The sequence below is a fragment of the Scomber scombrus genome, chromosome 5 (assembly GCF_963691925.1).
Source record: "Scomber scombrus chromosome 5, fScoSco1.1, whole genome shotgun sequence".
Classification (NCBI taxonomy): domain Eukaryota; kingdom Metazoa; phylum Chordata; class Actinopteri; order Scombriformes; family Scombridae; genus Scomber; species Scomber scombrus.
In genome coordinates this window covers 9294946-9311328 of record NC_084974.1, presented here as the reverse complement: position 1 = coordinate 9311328, position 16383 = coordinate 9294946, and the positions used below count along the sequence as shown (strand labels likewise).

The window sequence follows — 16383 nt, the reverse complement described above, 5'->3', positions numbered from 1 at the left end:
ATAATTGCTATAATCAAGCAAATACAGCATCGTGAGTTCATTATAAATAATAAAATACAGTATTTAGCATTGGGAGATTGCTGATTAGATAATTTGATTAATTTCAGGGACTTGAGTGTTAACTTTCTGACCGCACCATCTCTGCTCTCCCAGGGGCGTTTCAGGTCACATCCATCATAATCTACAGAGGATGTGGGGGAGTGGAGGGGAGTGGGGTGGAGTGGATGAACAATGTACCCTCTCAGGAGCACGGTCGGATCTCCCAGGTGTTTCCAGGTAGTCATTAAGGACCATGGGAACCAGGGTCTGTGCTTTCTCATCACTGTGAAGAGAGCTGCCTCACACAGAGACAGAGAGAGACAGAGACAGAGAGAGAGAGAGAGAGAGAGACACAGAGAGACACACAAACACACAGAGAGAGACACACACACACACACACACACACACACACACACACACACACACACACACACACACACACACACACACACACACACACACACACACACACACACATTAAGTCTGACCCGTCTCAGAATAGTGTAATGACCCTCAACTCAGTTTTAGGATAGAACCATTTTAGGATTTGTTTTATGATTCAAACTTCCATATTTGACATTTAAAAGCTTTTAGATTAATTCAACTAAACATAATGAGGTAGAGAACAGATATAAGGAGGTCAGACTGTCTTACCCGTGTGTCACATCAGCTGGTCGGGGTGATAATAATCTGATCCTGTGCACACTCGACAATGGTTCAGTCGAGCTGCTTTGCTTGGCTTGCTTCACTTGAGTGTCTGTCTTTATCTCGACACACCTGTGCACACATACTGTATACATAAGGACCGTTAGTAGCGACCAATGCTTATTTCCATCATGGATTGATCCGCCAGTTTATGATTGTTTTGTCTATAAACTGTCAGACGTTACAACTCTGGCAACCCGAGGTGACATCTTCAAATTGATTTCTTTGGCTGTCCAGCATAACCTAAAACACTCAATGTACAATGATTAAAAAACAGCAAATCTTCACACTGCAGGAGCTGGAAACACTGCATGTTTTGGCATTTTTCTTTACCTAATCAATAATAAATCAACCAATCAAACAATTAATTTTGGCATTAAACGACATGCTGATGTACTGTATAACTGCATTTACTGTTTATCCAAACATATGCGTATGTTTGACCAAAATGCGTAGCCCTAGCCTTCCACTGTAGACACTTGACATCTATAATAACTATAATTACAGCTGACATTTTGATTTGATGTGATTTGATTTTCCTACCCCAGAAGGAGGTTTAAAGATGAAATTGTCTCAGAAAACATGTATAGTGTGATTTGTCCAGATTACATAGAATTAAAGCCAATAAGCAATGTGACTACTTGTTTTATCTGACAGCATGATTGAAATATGCGTCTGGTTTTTCCCACACCCAGTCATGTCATGCATTCAGGGGCGTTGGCTGATTAAAATCATATTGCTCTCTCACCTCGTAATATTCATTGCATTATATCATATTAATATTATCTGTTTGTGTGGATCATCAGCACAGTTAAAGTGGGCCAACACACACTTCCCGGGTCTCTCAGGTGCACAGAGTATTCTTTTAAAATGATGAGACTTTTTCTGCACTTTAAAGAAAAAGTTGTGATGGCTCTTGTCTGAGTCGCAGCAAAAGCGTAGACGTATTTAAAAAATGTACACTGAAGAAGACAGATGGTGTGCATGTATCCTCCTGAGTATGGCCTGGGGATGTTTTTATGTCCGCCTTTATCTAAAGATGTTCCAATTTAATATTTGCCATGGGGCAAAAGTGCATGATAGACGAGGACAGTAATTAGTCAGTTTGCATGTGAAGTTAATAAAAGTAATTCTTTGATAATGAGCAAAGTGTATAAGGGATTTACTCTCCGCAAAGGTCAGCAGCCAGTTTGACTCCATGTGCTCAATACAGTGTAGACTTGAAGAAAGTTTTCTTCTCATAGAACAATGATGTCTAAAGTTGAAGTGCTTGTGACTTTCAAGCGTAAAATTCAGTAGATACAGTTTCAGTTTGATGTGTTTTGGAAGCATTCAGATACCTCCAAATTTCACATTCTTGTTTCTGCTTTACTTGCCAAAACATGTCACAACAACGACTGTCTAACCTCTATTATGTAGTCTTCATGCTTTAATGTAGTCTTTTTTAAACATATGTATTTGACTCACAGAACTAATGATGTTTACTTTTATGTGTGTGCAGTGGGAGCTGCTGTGGTCCCTCATCCTCCTCTTTACCTTCTGTCTGCTGCTAGTCTGGTTCTACTTCTGGTGGGAGGCTCATAATGACTACAATGAGTTCAACTGGTGAGTATTCGACCAAACTGAGTGTTGTTGTGTGTTGTCCGGCCAAATCGAACGCCAGACATCTGTCACCATATTGTTTGGGCTGTAAAAAAAAGTTCTATCCATGCTTGTTAGTTTGTTAATTTCCCAAATCATTAGTTTAGTCTGCCTTTATCTGGGCAGAGACCACCCATCCCTCTACAAATTACACCATTACATAAGTATGATGCCTTGCCCAACATTTCTCATACCATATATGTCACTTAGCCCGGTGCCTTACTTAACTGCTAGTTTCTTACTTACATGTTTTTTGGTTTTGAGGTTTTGTATTAACACTTGTAACTTTTTCTGCCCAATGCCAACTGACAACACATCATACTGTATAGCATCACAAACATTTTAAGTCGTGGTCTGTCGTGGGTTTCATTTTTAAAAATGGCAGATGCTGGTGCGACATTGGCTCATGTGTTCAATGTACACTTAGACCTAACCCTTCAAGGTTCCTCTTGTGGGAAGAGTACCTGCCCTAAAGTAGGAGCTAAAAATGTCCCTCAAAAAGACTTTCTAAGAGCTACATTTCCAGTTCCTGCAGTGCGTACACGATAAAAAAGGGAGTAGCTCCTCCAACAGTTCTATTAGAGCTGTGAAAAAGTTCCTCCAGTCTGAAATTGCCTATTATATTGATACATCAGATTTCAAGACATTGGGCCAGATGCAAGAACATGTTAGTTTTTTTTTCTTTTCTTAAATCTGTCGTACTTTTTTTCGTGAGGTGGAATTTACAAAAATTACGAAACATGACCCGTGCTGTGAACGCTGTCTCAGCTGTTGCGCGCACCGTCACAGAAATAAAAACAAAAATGATTTAACATGAATTAGATGCCAAAAACATCTCGCTAGGGTCATCAGCCAGGGAGCTAAACTATAACTTAGATCATAAAAGTAATTCATAAAATAGTAAGTTTGTGTTGTGGAAAAGTAAACTGTTGACAAGTCGCTTTGTAGTTTCAGCTGTTAATATTTATATTGTAAGCTTGCATTATATCATAGTTTCAATTGTCAATTTAAATGACTGATATATCTACCTAAATTGGTAAATAGCCTACAACTTTATACTAAATAGCTTAATACTTTTGCAAACAGTGATGTAATCATGATTATGGATTCAGAAGTGCAATTTAATGAACAGGACATAATCCATTAGTCAGGGTGTGAACTACAGGGAAGCCAGGTGGAGCTTGGCTCTCCTCAATAAGACATGAGCTCCCCTGATTTGTGTTTTTTTTTGCGGAGGGGTCTCTAAAATACTGACAATATAATATACACTCAACCTGTGAATTGACATTATTAATTTCTGTGTTAAGTGGTAGTCAGCATACAGTAATGTTAAAAAGAAAAGTCAGTTGACTCTAAAGACCAGAGCCAGCTTCTACCGCAAATGTTATGTTAGTGACAACCGGGGATGTTACACCTGGTGCCGGGACTGCTGTCAGCACAGACTTGCTATCACCCAGGATGACAACGCAGGCCGAAGAAGCCGGCAGAAGAAGTTGGAGATGTGGGTAACAGTTCAACAGCTCGACCTCTCTGTGTCTTATTTGTGCGGATAAACTGAAATGCAGTAGACTACATCACTCTGCAAAGTATAGCTACCACATCGTGCTTGGCCGTATTGTATCATACAGTGTTGTTTGGTCTTGATACCCATGTGGAGGTGTTATGTGTTCATTAACTGATTATCATATCTTGCCTATCTATACGATGTCAGCCCCCCCGTAAAAATGTGAGTTCCCCCAAAAGACATGATATCGTTGGCACACTGCCATTAGACAATTAGACAGCTATAAGTCATGTTTTATTGCTTTGGAGAACAACAGAAGGGTTGTGCGTGACAGGCACGACAGGTCTACACCACTGGTAAATTTTGTTCGTACCTAAGAGAAAATTCAAAATACAAGAAAATTGGTGAATGCAGCATATCCTCATAAATAACTCATACGCATGATTTAAGAACGAATCTGTGCGTACGAGTGTTTTTTGCATCTGGCCCATTCTTTCCCAAACTACCTCTTTAACGTAATTATAAAATCTGATATTATTGTGTGTTGTAAATCTTACATAGTTTATGTTAGAACATGTTCTTGTACATGCTGTAGTACAAAACGATTTCTCCTTTGTTCCCCATATTACCGACCCTGGTCTTTCTTTCCTGTCACCTCTCCCATCCCCCTCTCCTCTGGCTCTCAGAAACCTCTACAATGTCACCTTTCCCTCTTATCGTCTGTTGCCTTCCATTAACTCTTCTCACATTCCTTTCCCACTATATTTTTTTCCTTTGATTTCCCTCTGTCTGTCTGTCTGTCTTTCTCTCACTTTCTCTCTCAATCATTTGTCCCTTATTTTTCTTTTACCTTTAATAACACTTTTCTCAACATCTTTCTCTGTGTGTACAGTCCTCACCCTCATTTTTCTCTGAGAAGAATCTCCCAGTCTAGTTTTATCAGCAGATTTAGTAGACTAGTGTTTTGATTTTCTTCTTAAGATGTCAGTTTTGGTGAACTGACATTTGCCATTCCTTTTTTATAGGAAGAGTATTCATTTTCTTATTTTCTTCCTGCTTCTCCGGCTTCACAGATAATCAAAGAGATGACATCCCTGCCTTTGTGTGCTGTAGTGATTTAACAGCAGGGAACATCCCAGTCCATCTGCAGTATAAATTTATTCACAAAGGGCTTCAAGCATCAGCACTAAGTGACTCTGCTGTGGCTCTGTGCCCCTGCAATGACTGATAAGGCTTTGACTGTAATTAGTGATTTAAGCCCAATGCATGTGTACACTCACACACTTGCCTTTGCCTGGCAGCTGTCAACCTTTTTAGTTTTACAGCTTAAACTGACATGTAGCATGATCCTTTTTTTTGTGTGCCACTTTTACAGTACTTCCTGTTCTCTATACTGAGGTGTCCCCATAGAAACCAGCCATCAATAATTTACCACTCATCCATTAATATCACATCCTGTAATATCTTTGCTCTTAATTCCCCCTGTGGCCCAACAGTGGTGTCTGTGCTCATTAACACCGCTGTCTTTGTTGTGTCTGTGGCCGGTTTATTGCAACAATAAAGCATTAAGATCAAGGGTATTTGATAGTTGTCTGCCAGTAAGTCAATATAATAATAAAATGGTGGTGGAGCACTCAATATGAGAAATATTATTAATTCACTTGTTCCCGCAGGTTTCTCTACAACCGGTCTGGGGAGTGGAGCGATGGCACTGTTCCCATCCTGGCCACCACCGCGGCCGGCTTCACCTACATTGCATTTTTAATGGTCAGTCCGACAACAAATATTCACCAAGGAGAGGTGATCAACATCTTGTGCCTTGATTGTGTTGCAACAGATTTTGAACTGTCTGTATGCGCTGCCAAACAAAACTGTTTACATGGTGACGTTGAGCAAGTTGAGATCTGTGAGGCAGCACACTTGTTTTTGAAAGTTGCACACTTATGTATGTGTGTGTGTGTGTGTGTGTTTTGTGTTCTTCTCAGGTTTTAGCACTTTGCCACATCGCACTTGGCCAACAGTTGAATTTACACTGGCTTCATAAGGTAATGTGCCAAATGTGAGCAACTGTGTAGTGTGTGTGTGTGTTTGTGGAGAAAATTGGGAGGTAGAAGGCCCTGGAGGAGTTTAACATATGTACTGTACTTCTCTGTATCACAGTGTGTCTATGTATTGCTGTTGGTGTTTTACACTTAATTGTATCTGTTTGCTTGGTGCCTGCATGTGTGCACATTTATGGCCGCCCAGTTGAACTCGCTCTGAACTTTCATTTTGGATTGTGCTGTCCCAGGAGGGTTGCGAAAGTCTGCTTAATGACCTGGACAACAATTGTATCAGCAACCCAAATACAGGGACCAAGCACTGTTTAGGGTGTGAAAGGGCTAGGAGCCATGCAGGGCTTGTGTGTGTGTGTGTGTGTGTGTGTGTGTGTGTGTGTGTGTGTGTGTGTGTGTGTGTGTGTGTGTGTGTGTGTGTGTGTGTGTGTGTGTGTGTGTGTGTGTGTGTGTGTGTGTGTGTGTGTGTGTGTGTGTGTGTGTGTGTGTGTGTGTGTGTGTGTGTGTGTGTGTGTGTAAAGTGACAGCCTGTTTTATTTTCTGTGTCTGTGTCCCTCTCTATCTACACAGATAGGGGTGACTGTTGCTCTTCTCACCACCGTTGTCGGGGTGATATCTATCAATCAAACATGGGGACAAGAGTGGGACGTCATCCCCATCTCCCTGCAGGTCAGCTGTCTGAAACACAGGAAAGCCCCAAAGCCACTTTCTGTGGCTTGATATCATTGCTGATGTGTGGAGGCAGTTTATTTCTGTATTACACCTTAGGCTATGAGCGCTGTATAAAACAGAGCTGTAATCAGTTTTTCTCTTTCCATGAAGAAGAGCCAACATCATCAACAATGATTGAAAATGGCAGACAATCAAATAAGGTTATTTTTGACATGACCAGTAACTTTTAGTGCAGTATTTCCATTCAATATTGCAAAGGTTGTCGGGTCTTTTTTTAAACCTGGTATTATACTGATATTCATATAACAGAAGCAGAATCATTAACTCCAAACACAGCCACATCTAACTGTGTAAAATAAACATAATCTATATGTTACATGATATATGCTATAAAATAAACAGCGTATACTAAAGTGGCTCTACACTTTAAACCTGTGATATCACAGCTAAACAATATGTAATGAATTTTGAGAGTCTCGTAATTAGTGTGTCCCTATGAGAGTATTGCACCATCAGGGATGTGTGATGGAAGTGGAGGTGCAATTACACTGAAACGGATGCCATTAAAATGAAACGCCTCTACAAATTATAGATATTATCATTGATTAGTGTTGTCAGTGTCTTAACCCTAGAAAATGTCATGTCATTTCATGCCTATTTTTTCTTTATCATTTTCTCCCTGTCATCTGTCTTTAAACCTAATTCTCTCTCCCTTATCAATGTCTCCACTTCTTTATATTTTCTTTCTTTCTTTCTTTTTGTCGTGCCTTCACCCTCTCTGCTCTGCCTCACATCTGTCCAGGCTACAGGTCCATTCCTGCACATCGGGGCTCTTGCTGCAGTCACAACACTGTCTTGGATTGTGGCTGGACAGGTCGCCCGTACAGAAAAAAATAGTAAGTTTACCTATGCAAACACAGAATTGGACTAACTTTTACGTGATGTAACTGTCAGCCACACACACACACACACACACACACACACACACACACATATACACACACACATGCATGCATGCATGTGTGTGCACGCACAGGAAGAGTGGTGAATGATTAACACTATGTAGACAGAGGCCAGGACCTCCACCCAGGGTGTCGTAGATAAAGAACATTCCTGCAGGCTCATGTGATGTTTTCCAGCTAGGACACCTTGGATTGTTTTCTCCTCGAGTCCAAGACTCTGTCTGAGGATTAGCAGCTCTGTGTGTGTATTCACTGCCATTGATGTCAGTTGATGAGAACTGAAAGTCAACATCATGAATGTGTGCAGTCGAAACGTTTATTGCCTTCTGAAGAAATGATTGTGAAATCAGTCTGTCACGTAAATGATGACGCTTTTACTCTTAATTAATCTGAAGACCCATTTAGCTGTCAGTGAGTTACATAATTGCCCTCATATTAGACAAGTCAGACAAGTTTGCACTGTGCAGAAGATACATTTTAGGTTCTGCTTCTGGAAAGACTTGATTAGGTGCAAAGGTCTTAGCCAGATTACTCCCACTTTAGCATCTGTGCTCTATAATGCAGAGTCCAGCCTGAATACCAAAGAGGATGTGAGGGTGTGCATCCGTGTGTGTGTGTGTGTGTGTGTGCGTGTGTGTGTGTGTGTGGATGAAGCCTGTGAGTGTCCTGTGTGTAACAAGAGTTGTCTACTCAAACCCGCCCCGGAGCTGACCTTGAAATAAATACATTCCCCTGTGTATGTGTGTGTGTTTCTGTGTGTGAGCCCACACACTCTTAGCCTTCATCCCTCACTTACTCTGAGGTGGTTGCACGGGAAAGTATATCTCCTTGGCCTCTGAGGTCAGTGTTGTCGGCCACTGTGCATAGCTATAAACAGTACTGAGCGTTACACACATTTCACAGTGACTACTTGCATCACACACCTCTTTCCAAACTGAAGAAGTGTCCTAGATTATTCCCTCTGGTATGAAACAAAAAATAAAATACTAAACATTGCCATTTTCTCATGAACGTCAGTGCGGTGGATTTAACTAGTCTTGTATAACCATGCTGATGATGTTTACTTAAAGAGACAAATTGGTTTAGCATTATAACTACGTCAGTCACAGTGTTAATAAAGCAAATATAAATCCTTACGGCATGTATTATAAACCTCTTTCACTTTGTATGAAAATCAAATGAAAAGTTTGTAAGCAGTACAAACAAAGCATATTTTTTCATGTTTAAAAGAATAGTTTGACATTTTGGGAACAACGCCAAGAGTTGGATGAGACTGTATTGACTGTATTAAACAAAAGCAAGCACCTTTTAGCTTAGTTTATCATAAAAATTGGACACAGGGAAAAAGGTATTAGTAACCAAACTCTCCATAAAACACACAAATCTGCTTTTTCATGGATTATACAAACAACATATAGAACATTAATTAGTGAACTTATAAGGTGCTAGTAGGCTGACTGTGAACAGAGCCAGTCTAGTTGTTTCTCCCTGTTTGCAGTCTTTGTGCTAAGCTTAGCAAACCAGCTGCTTTCCCAAAATGTCAGTCTACTGCTTTAACCTCTGTAGTTATATCATATCAGTTATAGTTATATGAGCCATAACTATGTTGTTGTGTCTTTCCCCAGTGTTCCAGGCTGTGGTCATGCTGCTGTATCTCAGTGTGTTACTGGGCCTTTACCTGGTCCCCCTGTACATCAGCTCCCCATGCATTATGGATCCTAGCACCCTCAAACCACGCCCAAATGTTATTGGCCACCAGGGAGCCCCCATGGTGAGTCAGCTGACATCCATCATCCATCATCAGAATGTTGGAATAAGTGACTGATCTCTTCCAACAAATTCACCACATTTACACCCCCATACACTGGTAGCAGCCTGATATTGGCTTCACAGTGTTGATGACACTGAGCCATGCAGGAAAATAATATTTGTTGCCCCTGTTTTACAATTCAGTTTGGTTTAATTTATATTGCGCCAAATCGCAGCAGAAGCAATCTCAGAGCACTTTTCACATACAGCACATCTAGACAGTACAAGCAGCACTTGGCAACAGCAGCAAGGAAAAACTCCCCTTTAACAGGATGAAGCCTTGAGCTGAACTGGACTCTAGGTGGGCGGCCATCTGCCTTGATTTGTTGGGTTGAGAGAGAAAGAAGGAGCGGAAAAGAGCAGGGAGAGACACAGACAAGCACACTAGCAACTATAATTCTAAAAGGAAATGGCAGAAATGGACGTCAAGCAGGACCACAGCAACACAGGGTCCGTAAGCCATGACCCATGGATGCTCGCAATCCATAACCAGGCTGTCCACGACCATGATCATTCATTAATTTTTCCTCTCCTGCACTTCCCAGGGCTACACTACTCTGTTAATGACGTCGTGATCAGGCCACTGAAAAGGCCTGATCACGTTGAGTCTGGAGCGCTCACTGTCTGACGTATTGCAGTTGTACATTTTCTGCTGGATTCTGTGTAGTTCATAAAAACTTTGGCAGCTTTATTGTCTTATGATCATATTCACCGTTTTCAGCTCACAAATTCAATTTTAGACCCCACCACACCATTTAAAAGATTACGTTAAGTAAGCAGTGAAAGGCCACATTCAAATATAATTCATGCATGCCTAAACACATTGTGGCTTTGATTTGATTCATGCGCTCTGATTAATTGCATTGCTTCTAAACGTTACCTGAAGAAGGATTTATGTACTTGGCACAATATCCTGCTTCCCATTATGCAACCCTTGGAAGGAAACGGAAGGTTATTCACAACATGCTCAAACACACACCCTACTTTGTGTGGTGTTTGTGTAAAGTGATCGATCCTAACAGTGGAATCTAAAATTAGGAGTGGCTCTGTGAGAAACTCCCACAAGGGGAAAAAAATAGATGTTTGGATCAGTTTCCCAGAAGAACTCTGGGAACTACAGCACAGGAATGATGTTGTAATCAATACAGTCATAGGGTTACACAGGGAGATGGTTTTCTAGTAAGTGATGTTTAACCTATTGACTCAGTATTCATCATAACCTTTACTGAAGAGTTAGAGCCATGCAGAGCCCTGTCGTTTTTCATTTCCCTGCATCCCTTTGTGTTCAGAGCCAGGAGTCTGTTTCCACATCACATACATGTCTGTGATGCACCACAAAGAGTTCTATTTATTTTTGACTTGGTGATACATCCTTCCTGATAATTAATAAAACTGTTTTGTTTTGTTTTTAGCATTTTCATTTATTATCTCAGCTTATCTCGACCTATCTGAATTAGGGATATAGTGTAAAAAAATAAGTTGTTTTCATATTATCTGTGTCTTTCGGGCACAGCTGCAAAATCTGCTGTTCTTCAGACACCAGCACAGTGGTGTAGTTGGTGTCAAGGAAGAACTGCTTGCTATATTGGTAATGATGCCTTTAAGGACGGCAATATGCAGGTCCCCAAAACACTCCCATCTATGTTAGGCCAGTGATAGGGAAAAGCAGGCACTAAAATATCATATTACTACTACTTTAAAATATCAGTATATTTGGAAGGAAACTAGTTTCATGAATATGATTAAGGCTGAATATCACACTGCTGAATCAGACACAAAAGAATGTGGAGGAAAAAGTGACCATTGGACCAGAGTGACGTTACAGCCACAGCCTCTCTGTGATACACAAACAACCAACTAGTTTTACAATAATGTCAGAGCAGAAATGTGGGAATCCTATTACAACTTTTCACACTATAGGCTTGCTTCCCAAAACAAATAAGTCTCAGTAATGTGTAATGCTGCTGACTAACTTTATCTGTGAAACTTCTCTGAAACTGTGAAAACTACTCTGGAACTGTCTCTGTACTGACCAGCTGCATTACTCAAACACATCACAACCACAGCAGTGGCTGACTGGTTGCATCCTGGTACATGTAGGCTCAGCCAGCAGGAAAACTCAGCTTTCCTGGTCAATATAGGACACACTAAGGAATTTGTTGCTTTAATTGACTACATTTACCATCAACACAGATTGTACATCCACATAAAAAGTGGAGAAATGTCCCTTTTTAATTCACCTGTTCGGTACAGGAGAACGTTCAAGTGTTGACCCCATATGTGTCTTTTGTACTGTATCTGTGTGTTTACAGCTCGCTCCAGAGAACACACTGTGGTCCTTCCAGCGAGCTCTGCAGATGAACACCACAGGGTTGGAGGCTGACGTAGCTATCAGGTACACACACACTCACACACACGTACACGATCAATACAGCAAAGCGGTGAAGCCAAACAAAACAGTGGTTATATATTCTCTAGATTTTTCTTCACTGTTTGGTTTCCCTTCATTAGTAACCAAAACACTTTTTTTCCATAATATCCAAATAGCAGAACTGGCTGGGCCACATATTAAAATTACCAATGAAAACACAATGTCACCAAACATAAATATTATGCAGGAAAATGTAAATTATCAAAATTATATTGCATGGGACAAACACTTCTATAATCTTAACAAATAGTTTGCAACAATATTATTTCAAAACGAGTAAGTAACAAATTCAACACATACTCAGGACACTTAACTACATCAGTAACATGAGCGTAGCACTGAGCACGCTGAAGTGATGCAACAGCAGATTACTAGATGGAGGCATGACATCATCAAAGTAATGGGAGGTGACAGGCTTAGCTCACAGACACTTGGAGGAAGAGAAAGGGAAGTGGGGAGGGTGGATACAGTGTTAGTGTGATGGATGGGAGTCTCTTTGCATAGTGCAGGGTGTGTGTGTTTGTATGTTGGGGGCCGTTTGGTGGCAAGTGTTTGTTCAGGTAATTAATTAGAGATTATTTTTCTGTATTAGCAACCACCTTGGGTCTGTCTGTCTGTCTGTCTGTCTGTCTGTCTGTCTGTCTGTCTGTCTGTCTGTCTGTCTGTCTGTCTGTCTGTCTGTCTGTCTGTCTGTCTGTCTGTCTGTCTGTCTGTCTGTCTGTCTGTCTGTCTGTCTGTCTGTCTGTCTGTCTGTCTGTCTGTCTGTCTACGGTTACTTTCAGGGACACATTTCAGACAGAGGACCAGTTAATTGGGGACATGTTGTGCAACTGGTGACAAAAGCTGTGTCCCCAACTGGAAAAGGTTGATTTCTGGGTCAGTGGTTATGGATAGGGTGATGGTAACTCTCCTAGAAATTCATGTGAGTCTATGTAATGTCCCCAAAAGTGGTGTATGTGTGTGTATGTGTGTGTATGTGTGTGTGTGTGTGTCCTGTATAGTCCTAAGAGAGGTGAATGGCTGTGCAATTGGTGCACGCCGCTGACAGGTGCGCTCCTGACTGTGCTGAGTAATTAGACATGATGACAGCCAGAGCGACAGTGTGTGTGTGTCCGTCCTCAGACCAGACGCATACACAGGAAAATCATTCTTCTTCAGCTGAGAATTTGAATAGCAAATAAAGAAAAATCTAAGGGCTTTTTCTCGCTTTTATGGGATAATACACTAATGTGGACATTAAAAAAAGGAAGTCATTTGCTAGTCAAATGTTAAGCAGCAGCATTTTACAAAACCTCACGTGTCCCTTGCTCTTCTTTTATACTGTTGTTTGATGTGATTTCAAGAGTTTAGCCTCGAACCAAGTGCTGTCTCTTTGGCTCTTATCTGACTCTTCTCTTATCTGTCATTTAAAAGCATTTACCCCTGATGGCTTTAAATGTGAGTAAAAAATATAGACGGTGGTCCTCTTTTTCTTATTTCTTTTTTTTTTTTTAAGTACAAATGGCAGCTCATAATTTGGGTGATAAAGGGGGAAATCCCTCTTCTTTATGTGATGGTAGTATGGTTTGTACAGACGAACACTACAGCCATGACAAAAGCAGCACATCATATTAATGTCTAACAAAAATGATCATGCACTTGTAATTTAAGCATTCCTGTTATTAAAGGGATAATCCGTGACAATAAAAAAAACATCTGGCCAATCAGAATCAAGTATTGGAGAGAAACTGTTGTATAATGCAGAAAATGTAAACATTATTCTGATTTTAATCAATTAATTCTTGTTCTCCAGTTGATTCTGTCGATCTATTATTAACATGTCCTTTATCTTTCTTCCTTTCCTACTGGACTTACACTGTCTGATCACTAGTGTGGACGGAGTGCCTTTCCTGATGCATGACCACACCCTCCGGAGGACCACTGACATTGAGGAAATTTTCCCGGACAGGCAGATGGACGACGCTTCATTCTTCAACTGGACAGATCTGCAGCAGCTCAACGCAGGACAATGGTTCCTCAAGGTAGAACTTTAATGGACGTCTGCAGTCGTACCGCAGCCATGTGTGTTAAAGGTCACATTGAGTCCCACATTGTTCACTACTGTATTTTGTCCTCGCTCATTGACCCTTAGTGACATCCTCACGTTTCATCAGCTTGAAGTGTTAGACTAGTGCGCCACACTGTCCAAACAAACCACGAGACTCCAAACAAATGAATCTTTGCTGCCTCGATGCAGATGATACTGCAGCATCGAGAAACAACCCACTGCATAGTTGTGTCCTTATGTAACTGTATTAACATTTTGCTATTACCTGCAGATTTTGAAACAGTATTAATCTTCACTTTCTGAAACTAGGAGAATATATAAATGTGGTGCAAGATGCAGTGGCGTAGTTGCTTTGCTTTTGCTGCACTGTGCTACTTTGCTATGTTCCACTTAATCATTCTACAGTCAAACAGTTTGACTTTGTGATTCCTCCTTGCTCATACTACTATGGAAAGTATTTCTACATGTAATTGTCTAAATGTTTTCACTAACAGAGAGGTTTTTTTGCTAAAGAAATGTTTTCATCTAGTTTTGCCTTGACTGTTGAGCTATCACTGTGTCAGTATTTGTTTGACTCTGCATTACTTCCGCCACTCTCCCCCACAGTCTATTTACATTGCTTGTACGCACTTTGTGGCTAGATTGCATTCCAAGGAATGTCAGATTTCTACATGCCCACATATTTCAAATGATGACATGTTTTTTTAGTCAGTAAAGTGAAGTGAAGCTCATCATAGAAGCCCTAAATAAGAAGCATCTGATCTTCTTCTCCAGTGTGAGGGATTGAGGGAGTGGCGAAGCGAGAAAAAATGTGGAAGAAAGACATGCCACAGTTTTTATTTCCTGTAGGCGTTGTCCAAATCCTCTAGACAACACTGAGATGTATGCTATTAATAGAGTGCCTATTAGGATTATGGATAAATGCAGGTTTCTCTACATGTTTCCAAAAACAGAATTGAGTGTGTTTACATTACCATGTTTAAATACCTCCTTGCTCTTAGTTCTCACACATTTTGTCCCTGTGCTTCAGGATGACCCCTTCTGGACGGTGCGCACCCTGTCCCTGCAAGAGAAGGATCTGATCGCCAACCAGAGTGTGTGCAGCCTGGAGCAGCTTCTAAAGCTGGCCTCCTATCACAACAGCACAGTAGTGTTCAGGCTGAGGAGACCTCCTCCAGAGCACCCCTGCTACGACAGCTGGATCAATGATACACTGCAGGCTGTGCAGCAATCGGGGGTTCCTCAGAGCCTGGTGAGGGTCCTGGAATCACATGTTAATATCGGCCCAATCAGCATCATATGTATCCTCACTGCAGCTGTATGGCTTAAAATGTGAATTAATGTGAATAGAATTGCAAGGATTAGTGAATTAATTGATTAGTTGTTTTGAATATTTCATTAACTAAATTATTACTTAGTTAATTGAGAAATTAATCTGCAGATTAAGCAATAATGAAAATGAATAGTTTGTTGTTTTAACTGTAGCCCTAAATATAAAAATGACTATATAAATTCTTGTTGCAGTTTCACTTTATTGCTATTCATAACTTGCTGTGTGTAGGTGATGTGGACTCCAGATGAGCAGAGAGCCCAGGTGAGACAGCTGGCACCTGGTCTGATCCAGACCTCAGTGGAGAAACTGAGTCCTCAAAGTCTCGAAGAGTACGGCATCAGCAGGTTGCTGCTCAGATACAACCAGGCTAGCACACAAGAAATCAGGTAGGAACAAACACCTGACAAAGAAATAAAAAAATAAACACACATACACATTTCAGGCTTTCATCTTAACACATGGATTTATATTTATGTTTGAATGTGGGCGATCGCTTTCAGAAACTTCACCCACAGCGACATCAACCTCACCCTCTACACCGTTAACGAACCCTGGCTGTACTCGGTGCTCTGGTGCAGCGATGTGTCGTCTGTCTCTTCTGAGGCCCCACAAATCCTCAAAAAGGTGCCTTACCCCGTCTGGCTCATGGTAAGGAACTACTACACAAGCAATGTTTTCTTTTTTAGATTTCTATGTAGGTAAAGTTTCTGCTTTTCAACTTTTCTAATCAGCCATCATGACTGTATTTATTACTTCATTTAAATTGATTGTTTTACATGAAACTGCCAAACTCTGTATTGTTTTATAAGCTACATATATGTGAAAGGTGTATTTTGTACTTGGTGCTCATTTTCAAAGCTACGAAATCCCACTTTTACCTGTCTCCTTCCCTTCATCTGCGTCTCCTCTGCATGACTGAACTTCATTTTAACAGGTGACATCAACAAGGGATCCCAGCTTTCATCTAAGCTCATCTACTCAGTTTATTTCCTGCACTGAGCACGGTGTCCTACTTTTTTTTCTGCTTTCATCTGACGTCCCAGCACAATAACAGAAAGACGAGCATTGTCGCTGCAGTGTATCCTGTAGTGTATGACTCAGTTTTCTATTGCATTTGTCTCATTGTAACCTCTCTACATGGGTAGCACCCACACTGTGCCTCTGTGGTGTCTTTTCACCTGCCACC

General features: G+C 40.9%; 1 protein-coding gene across 1 annotated transcript in view; it reads left to right on the top strand.

The window, feature by feature from the left end:
* Positions 1–16383, top strand: part of gdpd5b (glycerophosphodiester phosphodiesterase domain containing 5b) — a 50210-nt gene that overhangs the window by 28567 nt on the left and 5260 nt on the right. Inside the window, exons 3-13 of the mRNA XM_062419551.1 lie at positions 2246–2349; positions 5563–5656; positions 5875–5934; positions 6514–6612; positions 7418–7511; positions 9203–9348; positions 11699–11781; positions 13688–13838; positions 14895–15116; positions 15426–15583; positions 15698–15845. Coding sequence (XP_062275535.1) covers positions 2246–2349; positions 5563–5656; positions 5875–5934; positions 6514–6612; positions 7418–7511; positions 9203–9348; positions 11699–11781; positions 13688–13838; positions 14895–15116; positions 15426–15583; positions 15698–15845 — 1359 coding nt within the window. The remainder of the gene's footprint in view (positions 1–2245; positions 2350–5562; positions 5657–5874; positions 5935–6513; positions 6613–7417; positions 7512–9202; positions 9349–11698; positions 11782–13687; positions 13839–14894; positions 15117–15425; positions 15584–15697; positions 15846–16383) is intronic.